This window comes from Gopherus flavomarginatus, chromosome 16, assembly GCF_025201925.1.
Source record: "Gopherus flavomarginatus isolate rGopFla2 chromosome 16, rGopFla2.mat.asm, whole genome shotgun sequence".
Lineage (NCBI taxonomy): Eukaryota > Metazoa > Chordata > Testudines > Testudinidae > Gopherus > Gopherus flavomarginatus.
Window position 1 is genome coordinate 6,890,781 of NC_066632.1, and position 13,427 is coordinate 6,904,207.

Sequence of the window (13,427 nt, forward strand, 5' to 3'; positions counted from 1 at the left end):
TTTCAGCAGCCTCTCTTTATAGTAGCTCAGGAAGTTTACAGAAACCTGCTCCTCTTCCTGAGAAAGGGTACACTTTTTATTTGAAGAGGGCAGGAGGACGTAGGTCACAGGGTTGAGACACTGGATGGTTCAAGGGAACATAAGCAGAAATCCAGCCCAACAGAGATGCCCAGTTACCATCTGATGTGTCCCCAAGGCCTGAAACAGCCACAGAGCCCAAAGCCCCCTCTACACTGGTAAGGGAAGATACTGGAGAAACACTGAGGCTGCCAGTGCTGCGCCTGCTTAGGGGTCGGGGCGCCTAGTGCTGTCCAGCCAGCACTGAATGCCGCCACACGCAGGGGATGGTTCTGAGTGATACACGTGCCCTGTCAGTGAGTTAGCTGGGCAGTGAATGAAAACAGGCTCAATTGGCGGTGCAGCCAGCAGGGACCTGTGACTCTGGGGATGCCCCCGCTGGGGGAAGGGGTGTGCAGAGAGTGGCACGTGCACGCAAGCTGCTAGCAGCTGCGACAATCAAGGGCAACCAGCCTGCGAAGGACGGGGGGGGCTCTACCCCCCCCCGCTGTGCCTCTAGCCAGCGCCCCCCCCCACTTGCCTGCGATAGAAATACAGCTATCCAGCGCATGCCCACGTCCCTTTTCCCACCATGTGCGCATGCGTCCTCTCACCCGTCCCACCCACACCATTCGCTAAGCGCATGTGCATAAACCCGCTCGTCTCTAGATCAGTTAAGCGCATGCGCACTCCCACATCCCGGCACATTCTTCGCGCTTTACGCATGCGCATTAGCGCCTTCTGGCCGAGCAAGCGCATGCGCATTGGCCGCCCACCGCCTCTCAGGGCGGAGCGCTAAGGGGCCGGTTCTCTCCGCTGTCGGGCTGCGTGAGAGTCCGCAAAGGGGGGGCCCCTGCGGTCGAGCGTTGCGGGCACGGCTGCCTCCTCACCTCGTAGTGCTTCATAGTTCCTCACGCACCAACCGCCGCTGCCACCGCCTGGCACCCGCTCCGCTCACGTGATTTGCCCCCACTCTCACCTGGGGGGCGGGGTCCGACCAATCGGAACGGCCAATCACAGAAGCCAGGCCGCAGAGATCCAGCCAATCAGCGCTTGGGCGGCTCGACTTCCCGCCCCTCTGCTTGTGAGCCCGCCCCAAGCGTCCCCATGGAAACTGAAACGCGTGACAAGGCTCCGACCAATCGGAAGCCAGCCAGGTGCGCCGGAATGATGGACCTGCGCGCCAATCCCCTCAGAGCTTTGCCCTCCTGGAGCTCATCAAGACACAGGCTCGCAGTCAATTCCAGGGAAGGGTCCGGTACTCACCCACGTGGTCTTGAAACAGCCGCTCTCCGTTCCTGGGCGTGACCTCCTGGCCTTGCCCCGCCCGCCGTATGCCTGGGTCCTGTGGCCCAAGGGGCTCCCGTAGCAGCACCGAGGGGTGCTGGGAAGGGGGCCTGGGAGGGCTTGGGGTCCTGGGGGGATTGGCAGGACAGAGAGGGGGAAAGGATGGGAGGGCATTGGCAGGGGTGAGGAGGGGAGGGGACCAAGAGGGCATTGGCAGGGCTTGGGGAGGGGGCTGGGAGGGCATTGGCCTGGCTTGGGGAGGGGAGGGGACCAAGAGGGCATTGGCAGGGTTTGTGAAGGGGAAGGGGCCGGGAGGGCATTGGCAGGGTTTGAGGAGGGGAGGACCCTGGGAGTACATTGGCAGCGGGAGGGGGCCGGGAGGGCATTGGCAGGATTCTGGGAACTAGGAACTCGGTCCTTCCTGGTATTGGGGATTCTAACCCAGACAGCAAAGTTTGTTGTCTGACCGCGAGAGAGATAGGCAACACCAGCAAGGTCCGATCAAAAGCTCTATATTGACAAGTGCACACATCAATAGAGAGCAGCTCGTCTCCAGAGAGAACCAGCCTGCTCTTTACATCTTAGTATAAGCCTATGCAGACAGTTCCATCGTGTCATAAATTATTCACTTGAGCAACCCACCGCCTTCTTCTAACAACTAGAAACTAGACACCTTTAGTATACATGCATGCCTAAAGTTAGAAATGTAGGGCAGTTAAAAACAAACAAAGAACAAAACCAGGGAGTGAAAACAAGGACGCTGGGAAGCTAGGGCTCTTATCAGTTCTTCGAAGGAGCTACCCTAACACAGCACATCTGGTACCATGCCAGGAATGCAGCCCCTTCCTTATCTCACTTTTTCCCAGTGCTTTGTGAGACATGCTGCTTTTTCAGCATTTTCCACTCACGGATTACCCAAAACCTCTATTAGCCTGACTTTGGTCAGGTTGGCATACCTGGTTTTGTCTGCTATATCTTTATTCAGGCCTAACACTGGTATTGTCTGAGTCAGCACTAAGTCACCTGCTAAGCTGTGATCTCGCAGGGCATAGCTAGCTGTAGGGACACCCTGAGACTCAGCTATGTGATGGGTACACCGGGTGAGGAAGGTGTAGAGGAAGCAGAGCCAGGCAAAGAAATCAGAGTGGCTAAAAATCTGTTGTTTTTTTCATTTAAATCAGATTTTTTTTTGATAAAATGCTGTGTGAGGAAAAAGCCTATCTAAAGATAGTTTTAATTAAGATACATTATAGCTCAAAGATATCTCATCATGGAATAGGGATTATAGAGTCTAATTCTATAGTATGAGACAATATATTCATGCCATGTTTAAGAAAAGTTTTGTAAATGAGTTCCAATAGTTCATGGATTAGGGACCCAATCTTATGGGGTTCCAGGAGCTTCCGTGTAGATTATTTAGGTGAATCTTTCTATCTATGCAATGGGACTCAGTGCTCAATCTAGAAGATACCATCAGAGATGCTTAGTTTTGCAGTTCTCAAACTGTGGATTTGTGTCTTCAGAGATAACATGCTTGTTAACAGCAAAAACTTTTTAAAATAAACAAATAAATAATATCTGGAGGTGAGAAATAACAGACCTCAACCTTATTGTCCCTCTGCAAATTTATGTACACAGCATCAATCCCTTACCTCTCTCTAAAAGTGCAAAGTTTCAAAAAGTTTAATGAATAGAAGATAGTTGGGGGCGGAATAGATCTGGACAAGAAGAAGAAGTCTGGAGATAAATGTGAGAAGGGAGGGACAGGCAGTAGAAACAAAAATGAAACTGTTTGAGCAGCATATTCCAGAAGTCTTGAGGTCTTTCTGAGTGTAGCCTTCATTGATTTGAGATCTACCGTACAATTTTCTCACTAGAAGGGGAAGCCTATAACGGCAACATGCTGTAAAAGAGACCCAGTTTCGGAATAAAAACCATTCAAGAAATGTTTCCTGATGATGATGTTTTAAAGAAAGTCTCATCAGTAAACTGGTGGAAGTCACTTAAACCCTTGGATTCAGAGACTGTTGAAGTGCTAATCTCACTTTCAACAGCAGTGACTTCTGCTGGTGTAGAAAGAATATTTTCTTCCTTTGGACTAATTCATTCCAAATTGAAAAATCCTGAAAAAGCAGGAAAGCTTGTTTTTCTTTTCCAGATTATGAACAAACAGGAAAATAATGGTGAAGATGACTGAGTTAGCTGCAGAAGCCAATATTTTAAGTTTCTCATGTTGACTTGGCTAACGTAGATGATTTAATTATTGTTTTGTTTTTTAAAAATACTTCATAGATTCATAGACTTTAGGGTCAGAAGGGACCAATGTCATCATCTAGTGTGACCTCCTGCACAAAGCAGGCCACAGAACCCTACCCATCCACTTCTATAACAAACCCCTAACCTATGTCCGAGTTATTGAAGTTTTCAAATTGTGGTTTGAAGACTTCAAGCTGCAGAGAATCCACCAGCAAGTGACCCATGCCCCATGCTGCAGAGGAAGGCAAAAAACCTCCACGGCCTCTACCAATCTGCCCCGGAGGAAAATTCCTTCCCGACCCCAAATACGGCAATCAGCTAAACCCAGAGCATGTGGGCAAGACTCACCAGCCAGCACTCAGGAAAGAATTCTCTGCAGTAACTCAGATCCCATCCCATCACCGACCACTAGGCATATTTATATGCTGAATATCAAAGCTCAATTGCCAAAATTAAGCTATCCCATCATACCATCCCTTCCATAAACTTTTCAAGCTTAGTCTTAAAGCCAGATATGTCTTTTGCCCCCACTACTCCCCTTGGAAGACTGTTCCAGAACTTCACTCCTCTAATGGTTAGAAACCTTCGTCTAATTTCAAGTCTAAACTTCCTAGTGTCCAGTTTATACTCATTTGTTCTTGTGTCTACATTGGTACTAAGCTTTAATAATTCCTCTCCCTACCTAATATTAATCCCTCTGATATATTTATAAAGAACAAGCATATCCCCCCTCAGCCTTCTTTTGGCTAGACTAAACAAGCCAAGCTCTTTGAGTCTCCTTTCATATGACAGGTTTTCCATTCCTCGGATCATCCTAGTAGCCCGTCTCTGAACCTATTCCAGTTTGAATTCATCCTTCTTAAACATGGGAGACCAGAACTGCACACAGTATTCCAGGTGAGGTCTCACCAGTGCCTTATATAACGGTACTAACACCTCCTTATCTTTGCTGGAAATACCTCGCCTGATGCATCCTAAAACCGCATTAGCTTTTTAACGGCCATATCACATTGGCGGCTCATAGTCATCCTGTGATCTACCAGTACCCCAAGGTCCTTCTCCTCCTCTGTTGCTTCCAACTGATGTGTCCCCAATGTATATCTAAAATTCTTATTATTAATCCCTAAGTGCATGACCTTGCACTTTTCACTATTGAATTTCATCCTATTACTATTACTCCAGTTTACAAGGTCATCCAGATCTTCCTGTATGATATCCCGGTCCTTCTCTGTGATAGCAATACCCCCCAAGCTTTGTGTCATCCGCAAACTTTATTAGCACATTCCTGCTTTTTGTGCCAAGGTCAGTAATAAAAAGGTTAAATAAGATTGGTCCCAAAACTGCTGCTTGAGGAACTCCACTAGTAACCTTCTTCCAGCCTGACAGTTCACCCTTTAGTACGACCCGTTGTAGTCTCCCTTTTAACCAGTTCCTTATCCACCTTTCAATTTTCATATTGATCCCCATCTTTTCCAATTTGACTAATAATTCCCCATGTGGAACCATGTCAAATGCCTTACTGAAATCAAGGTAAATTAGGTCTACTGCATTTCCTTTGTCTAAATAATCTGTCACCTTCTCAAAGAAGGAGATCAGGTTGGTTTGGCATGATCTACCTTTAATAAAACCATGTTGTAATTTGTCCCAATTACCATTGACCTCAAAGTCCTTAACTACTTTCTCCTTCAAAATTTTTTCCAAGACCTTACATACTACAGATGTCAAACTAACAGGCCTATAGTTACTTGGACCACTTTTTTTCCCTTTCTTAAAGATAGGAACTATGTTAGCAATTCTCCAGTGTATGGTACAACCCCTGAGTTTACTGATTCATTAAAAATTCTTGCTAATGGGCTTGCAATTTCATGCGCCAGTTCCTTTAATATTCTTGGATGAAGATTGTGTGGGCCCTCCGATTTTGTCCCATTAAGCTGTTCAAGTTTGGCTTCTACCTCAGATGTGGTAATATCCACCTCCATATCCTCATTCCCGTTTGTCATCCTTCCATTATCCCTAAGCTCCTCATTAGTCTTATTAAAGTCTGAGGCAAAGTACTTATTTAGATATTGGGCCATGCCCAGGTTATCCTTAACCTCCTTTCCATCCTCAGTGTTTAGCGGTCCCACTTCTTCTTTTTTTGTTTTCTTCTTATTTATATGGTTATAGAACCTTTTACTATTGGTTTTAATTCCCTTTGCAAGGTCCAACTCTACTTGGCTTTTAGCCTTTCTCACTTTATCCCTACATGTTCTGACTTCACTAAGGTAGCTTGCCTTGCTAATCCCACCCTTCTTCCACTCCTTGTAGGCTTTCTGCTTTTTCTTAATCACCTCTCTGAGATGCTTGCTCATCCAGCTTGGTCTACAACTCCTGCCTATCGTTTTTTTCCCCTTTCTTGGGATGCAGGCCTCTGACAGTTTCTGCAGCTGCAACTTAAAGTAATTCCAGGCCTCCTCCGCCTTTAGATCCACAAGTTCTTCAGTCCAATCCACTTCCCTAACTAATTTCCTTAATTCTTTAAAGTTAGCCCTTGAGAAGTCAAAAACCCTAGTCCCAGATCTATTTTTGTTTATCCTTCCATCTAGTTTGAACTGAATTAGCTCATGATCACTCGAACCAAGGTTGTCCCCTACAACCATCTCTTCTATGAGGTCCTCACTACTTACCAAAACCAAATCTAAAATGGCATCCCCTCTTGTTGGTTCTTCAACTACTTGGTGAAGAAATCCATCTGCTATCACATCCAGAAAAATCTGAGCCCTATTATTCTTGCTAGCACTTGTCCTCCAGTCTATATCTGGGAAGTTAAAGTCTCCCATGATCACACATTTCCCATTAGTGTTTACTTCATTAAAAATATTAAAGAGGTCTCTATCCATATCCAAATCAGATCCCGGCGGTCTGTAGCACACCCCAAGCACTATCTCAGGGGAGGCTCTACTAGCTTTCTTTCCCAGCGTGATTTTTGCCCGGACAGACTCTGTCTTGTCCATTCCATCACTTCTTATTTCTTTACAGTTAACCTCCTCATTGATGTACAATGCTACTCCACCACCTTTGCCTTTATTTCTGTCTTTCCTAAACAGCACATAGCCTTCAATACCTGTACTCCAGTCATGACTACTATTCCACCATGTTTCTGTTATCCCTATAATATCCGGTTTCCCTTCCTGCACCAGTAGCTCTAGTTCCTCCATTTTGTTCCCTAGGCTCCTCGCATTAGTGTACAGACATCTTAATTTTTGCCGTTTGGCTTCACTGACATTCTTTACTCTGTTAGGCACAGACATTCTACTACTAGCATCACCTGTTAGTCTGCTATCTACACTACCCTTCCTCCTTATGCCAATTCTTCTGTCCACGGCTGTATCCCCTCTTACTTTGTTTACTTCCCTCTCAAGGTTAAATTCCGGCGTGGAGATCTCCTGGACATCTCCCAACCATCTCCCCCAAATTCCTAGTTTAAAGCTCTCTTAATCAGTTCGGCAAGCCTCCATCCTAGAAGTCTATTTCCCTCCTTACTCAGGTGAAGTCCATCCCGAGAGAACAGTCTTCTGTCCGTAAATGCTTCCCAATGGCCGTAGATCCCAAAGCCCTCCTTATAGCACCACTGTCTGAGCCATCTGTTGATCGCCATAATCTTGTTACACCTTTGTTGCCCTTCTCTAGGAACCGGCAGAATCCCACTGAAGATCACCTGAGCCTCGATTTCCTTAAGTGTCTTCCCCAGTCTGGCATAGTCTCCCTTGATACATTCCAGAGAGTATCTAGCCGTATCATTCGTTCCCACATGAAGGACAATCAACGGATTCTTTCCCGCTCCCGCTAGGATCCTTTTCAGCCTCAGGTCCACATCCTGTATCTTAGCACCCGGCAGACAGCACACCCTTCTGTTCTGCCGATCAGCTCTAGTCACAGGCCTGTCTATTCTTCTCAGTAAGGAGTCTCCAATCACGTAGACCTGCCTATTCCTGGTGACAGTGTGATTCTCCGGTCTATCCCCCGCACCCACCAGCTGCAAGTCCTCTTGGTTCCTATTCCCCCTTGCAATCCTCCTGGGGCTCATATTTGGTGTTGCCTCCATTGATTCCTCCCCTCCTCTTGCAGGACTATCAGCTCTTCTCTTTTTCCTTGCCCTCTCTCCTTCAGCGACCACCTGCTGTGCCCCTTCTTCATTTTCCAACTCTGCAAACCTGTTCCTGAGTTCTATTTCTCCTTCACTGGCCCGTCTTTTCCTCTGCCTGGTTCTCTTAGTCACATGCTTCCACCGTCCACTTTCCTCACCCAGCAGTCTCTCCTCTGAATTCTTTGGTCCTGCTTCCATCTGCACGTCTGAGCTTATCCCTTCAGCCCCCTTGTGTCTGTGCTCCATCATCTGCTCAAACCCTCTTCTAAACTCAGCCAGAGTTTCTACCTGCATCTCCAGTCCTCGATCTTTTCTTCCATCAGCTCTATCAGGTGGCACTTCATGCAGACAAAACTCTTTTCAGGCACCTCCTCCAGGACCATGTACATGCCGCAGCTTCCACATCCAGTCATCCTCACTATGTCTTTCACTATTGCCTCTGTATCAGTCATAGCCTTCCCACCTAAAGCCTGGTAGTCCACGGAACACAACACAACACAAACCCCCAGCAGGCACCAGACCACCACCCAATCCCTTAACTAGCCTGTCAGTTCCTCTGTCTTAGTCTCCCCCGCAACCTCCCCCAGTAAACTCCCTCTGAAACTCCCCTGTTTACAGCTCTGTTTGCTGGCTGCTGTGCTTTAACTATTTTAGTTAAAAACAATTTTAACAAAAACAAACCTGATTTTAAAAAAAACTTGAATGTTTAACTAAATTCATATGCTTGTTTTGTTAAAATATGTTTGCTGTTGAAGAAAAAAATCCAGAATATATAATGTTGTTTTAGTTAAATAAAACAATTTAAATGTCTGTCTGATGATGTTCTCCTCCTAATATAGCATGGCAAGAAAATCCTCCAAATATTAATGATTAACCTGTTGAACTGGAGATAGTTCACCTCCCAATGACTTCATAAATAGCTGCTTCAGTTACCTTTGGTAAATGAAATAACCAAACATTTACTTTCTGACATAGCTGTAAAACTAATCTGAAATGTTTTCAGAATAAGTCACTTTAAAATATATAGTGTGTACCTTCTAAAAATGAAACGTACATCTATCTCTGAGTTGTGAAGACTATGTATTAAGGTTATAACAACCAACAAGAAATATAGAAATCCATGATTAAATAGAATCTTCCTGTCTAGTGATTTAAATCAAATCCACCCTGAAAGAAATGCACCACGGCAGCCCGGTGACTCATATGGGTGCAGGGCTGGGAGTGTCTGGGGGGAATTATCATGTGAGAGTCACCCCAGCAAAGCCAGAGCCTTGTGGAAGCTTAGGAGAAGGGGGCAAGGATCCCAGCATCCCTCCTGCCAGTGGGAGCCCCTATAGTGGAAGGAAGAGTTCAGAGGACCCCGTGGGAGCCCCACCTGGTTAACCTTGGCCCAAATCCAACCTCTAAAAGGAGGCAGGACCGGGCCCTCTTCCATAACCAGCCCTGTGCCCCTGCTGCAGCTGTGCCAGGTGTTCATGCTTGGCCAAGCGTCACTTCCCTCCTGCCCCGGGCGGGCCTGCAGCAGAGGCCTAACTCTGTGTTTGGAGCATCCCAGAAATGCATGTGGTCCCATGTGCAGGACCAAACTTGCTGGTTATTTGTGCTCCTATCCTCACGTGCCCAGAACCCCCAAGCTTTAGCTAACTCCAGCTTGTTGGGGGCTGTCACGGATAGGGTGGGGGCTGCTGAGCCAGCTCAGCTCATTGCAGATACATTTGGAAGGTGATGAGCCAGCAGGGGGTTGCCCAATCTAGTTTTACACTAACCCCTAAGGAATTTCACTTGCTTAGTTTCTGGCTGAGATTGTATGAACAACCCAGATGGTTTGGGGAGGTGGAGCAGGAGAGGAGAGAGGCAGAAGAATGCAATGACAAATGCGTGGGTCTTACATTTACTATCTTTCTAAAGATGTGGTTGTTGATTTTTAAATCCATGGTCTGCAGTTTGGGTGCTTGCTCCTCACTGCTGAACTTCAAAACTCCATCCTGTGACAGCTGGAAAAAACAAGGCATATGCGCTTCTCTCTCCCAGGATGCTTTGCAGCAGTCATCAAAATGCAGCCACCTCTCGGTTAGGGCCACAACAGCTGTTTAAAAGTGCACAGCAACAACACAAGCAGTGAAAACTACTCTATCCCTTTGCAATAGGGTGACCAGACAGCAAGTGTGAAAAATCAGAACAGGGTGGGGGGTAATAGGAGTCTATATAAGAAAAAGACCCCAAAATCAGGACTGTCCCTATAAAATTGGGACATCTGATCACCCTACTTTGAAACCACCAGAGGAAATTGAGGTTGGTGGGACAGAAATGGGCTTGTTGGAAACTGGCAAAAATAACGTTTAACTGCCCAACTCTTGAAAGTTAAATATAAACAGGATGGCAGGATGTGAGGTTTCCAACAGCCCAGCACCTCCTACTGCCCATCAGATACCTTTATTCACAACAGCCATTAATGGTTTGTCCCCATCCCAGACCTGGCCTACCCCGTTTTGTGCCTAAGATCATGGCATGATATGAAAATCTCTACATTCTCTATAGCCTTGGCAGGATTCAGTTTTTGTTGGTAAATGGCAATTTTACCAGACACACAAACCTACAAAAAATATTTCCATTGCTAATAACTGAAATTGGCAGAGGGGCAAAGTAAGACAAAGGCTGCTTGAGAATTCATTGGAGGCAAAAGCCAGTAATTTATTCTTCTGAATTAGGCTTGTTACAAATGACTAGCGAATGACTAGCAAAAGCAGGTATGATCTGTTGACTTAAGGCTATTGTCTTTGTATATATTGACGTGTGATGGTGACAATTTGTGTTTGACCTGTCTATACAGCTTTAATTTTTTGAATCTGTGTCTATTGATGTTAGATAATTGTCTGACCTCCCTATAATTTCTCACAACTGTGAACATTAATTGATATCTAAAAAAATGCTTAAGATTAAACATCAATATTTTCCATCTAAATTATACAGAAATCCAATTCTGTCAAGCTTAGAGTTTCAGCATGACTGTTTGGCTGCAACTCAGAGGAGGAGCTAATGTCCTCTTCTGCCTGAGTGAATGTGTTTTTCTGTCTGCAGCAATGGTGCCAGTGGGAAGTCAGCATCTTCCTGGGATTATCTTTCTCTATAGTTGTTATTAATTAAATGTACCCCTGACCTAGTGAGCTGCAAAATGTCTGTCTAGTTCAGCTGCTGGGGCACACCCAAGACTGCACCTCAGTGACTCACGCCGCACAGTGGGATTACAATGGAATAATACTTGGTTCTGTAATAACCCCTTACTGGCAAGGCTCCGAAATGGCCTTTCAATCATTTAGTCAGCTTCACAAACACCCCATTTGTATTCATGGGGAAACTTCCCCATGGAGAGAATTCACAGAGTGACAACATGTCTTCCCTAAAGTCATGCAGGGAGTGACTGACAGAACCACCAGCCTTAGCTACTTTTCCCCTGCAAACTAGCACATGCTCCTCCTAAACTGGGCATAAAAAAGTGCTGCAGCATTTTCCCATTTCATGCTTTAACCAGTATACAGACGCTCCCCGAGTTACGTAAACCTGACGTACGCAAATCCGAGCTTATGGAAAAAGTTCCATAAACTAGAAATAGGAGGGGGGGTTGTTTGTTTGTTTTTGTTTTGTTTGTTTTTTGCATAATGGTCGTAGATACATTTCCGACTTACACAAAATTTGAGTTACGCAAGGGAACGTGTAAGTCAGGGAGTGTCTGTACTCCCTTCCGGGGCCAGGCGTAGAACCCAGGAGTCCTGATTCCTGGGACACCCCCTGCTTTAATCACTAAACCACACTCCCCTTCCAGAGCCAGGAATAGAACCCATGAGTCCTGACTCTGAGTAGAGAGACAATGAGGCAAGGCAGCTCCAGTGTCTACAGTGTAATGGAGAAAGGGAGAGGCGGTGTTCTGTCATATTCAGTCACCTGTGTGACTAGCTGACCAGTAATACAGACCAGGATATGCAGCCAAGCTAACTCTGCTAGTGGATCTCCCGCTTAGTGCGTTTCCTCCCTTTAGATTCAAATCTGCAAGGCTAAAGCACAGCCCTGCCTTGCACAGTGACTCTAAATCTGCCCTTGAGGGGTTCCGCATTTATTGCCTCAATGGCTCTAATTTGCAGAGTCAACTTCCATTTCTGACATCATAAACTAATGCTGGAATCTGAGAGTCAAGCTGGACTATTCTGCATCTTTTCCAGGAATGCAAATCCTTGGGGTTGGTCGATTCCAAGGCCAGAGGGGCCCAGTGTGATCATCTAGTCTGACATCCTGTATAACACAGGCCAGAGACCTGCCCCAGAGTAATTCCTGGATGAACTGGAGCAGATTCCTTCATGATTTAAAAACATGCAGCGCTGTTGTCTTCAGATTGTGCTCTTAGTGACCCCTCTAGCGTCCTGTTGTCCACAGTGATTTTTACACAAAGATTGCAGTTAAGGGCTTGTCTGCCTGGTGAAATGGATGGGAAAAGCTATTGCAGAATCATAGAATCTTAGAGTTGGAAGAGACCTTCAGGTCATCTAGTCTAATCCACTGCTCAGAGTAGGACCACCACCAACTAAATCAGGCCAGCCAGGACTTTGTCAAGCTGGGCCTTAAAAATCTCTAAGGATGGAGATTCCACCACCTCCCTAGATAACCCATTCCAGTGCTTCACCACCCTCCTAGTGAAATGGTGTTTCCTAATATCTAACCTAGACCTCCCCCACTGCAACTTGAGACCATTGCTCCATGTTCTGTCATCTGCCACCACTGAGAACAGCCAAGGTCCATCCTCTTTGGAACCCCCCTTCAGGTAGTAGAAGGCTGCTATCAAATCCCCCCCCCCCACACACACACACACTCTTCTCTTCTGCAGGCTAAATAACTCTAGAATAAGAGTGTCCAGATGGCCAGCTGTTGCTGAATAGCTATTGCTATAGTCACACTGCCTTATTCCGAAATAAATCCTCCATGTAGGCAAGTCCTGAGGCCCAGATTCTCTTAGGGGCCCAACTCCCATTGAGGGTCTGGGCCTTGGTAAACAAATCTGTTGCTCTGAAGTAGAATCTGTCACTCTCCCTAGCTGGGCTGGCTCCACAAGGCTAACAGGAGCAAGAACTGATTGACACCATTACACTAGACAGTGCTAATGGGATCCAAAGACAGTCACAAATCTCCTTGAAGCCAATGGGTGGTCAAGCTTGGTAAGGCTCAACAGAAGGAGTGATCAAATCCCTTTATGTATGAAACTGCTGCGGACAATGGAGGCAACCACCCAAGGCACCAGAGAACTGTTTTCAGACATGTGCCCAGCCATGTCTGGTTGTTTCACTGTAACATTTGTACCAAACAAACAGAGATGGTGAGGCTGGGATTTACAGCCTAATAGTACGGCAGGGTGTCTAATTAGAACAGGGGGCTGGAAGTCCGGACTCCTGGGTTCCATTTCCAGCTTTGGGAGGAGAGTGGTATCGAGGGGTTAGAGCACTGCAGCAGAGGTGGGAGTCAGTCAGATAAAGTGACCAGGAAGAAAAAGACTGCCCGGAATATATGCTGACAATATTATAGTTTGCTAAGGATCACTTTCCCACCCCATGAGCTCTAGTCTCTGTTTCAGTCTCACTTTTAAAAATGTGTTTTGTTTAAACAAGCTGCTGCGACTTCACCTTCCGTCCTTTCCCCTCCCCCCCACCCCAACCACATT

The 13,427-nt window shown here is 46.2% G+C and overlaps 1 protein-coding gene across 1 annotated transcript in view; it reads right to left on the reverse strand.

Moving 5' to 3' along the window:
- Positions 1-1,123, reverse strand: part of TECR (trans-2,3-enoyl-CoA reductase) — a 45,551-nt gene extending 44,428 nt beyond the window's left edge. Inside the window, exon 1 of the mRNA XM_050925619.1 lies at positions 948-1,123. Within this exon, the coding sequence (XP_050781576.1) occupies positions 948-962 (15 nt within the window). The 5' untranslated portion in view covers positions 963-1,123. The remainder of the gene's footprint in view (positions 1-947) is intronic.
- Positions 1,124-13,427: the final 12,304 nt, after the last annotated feature.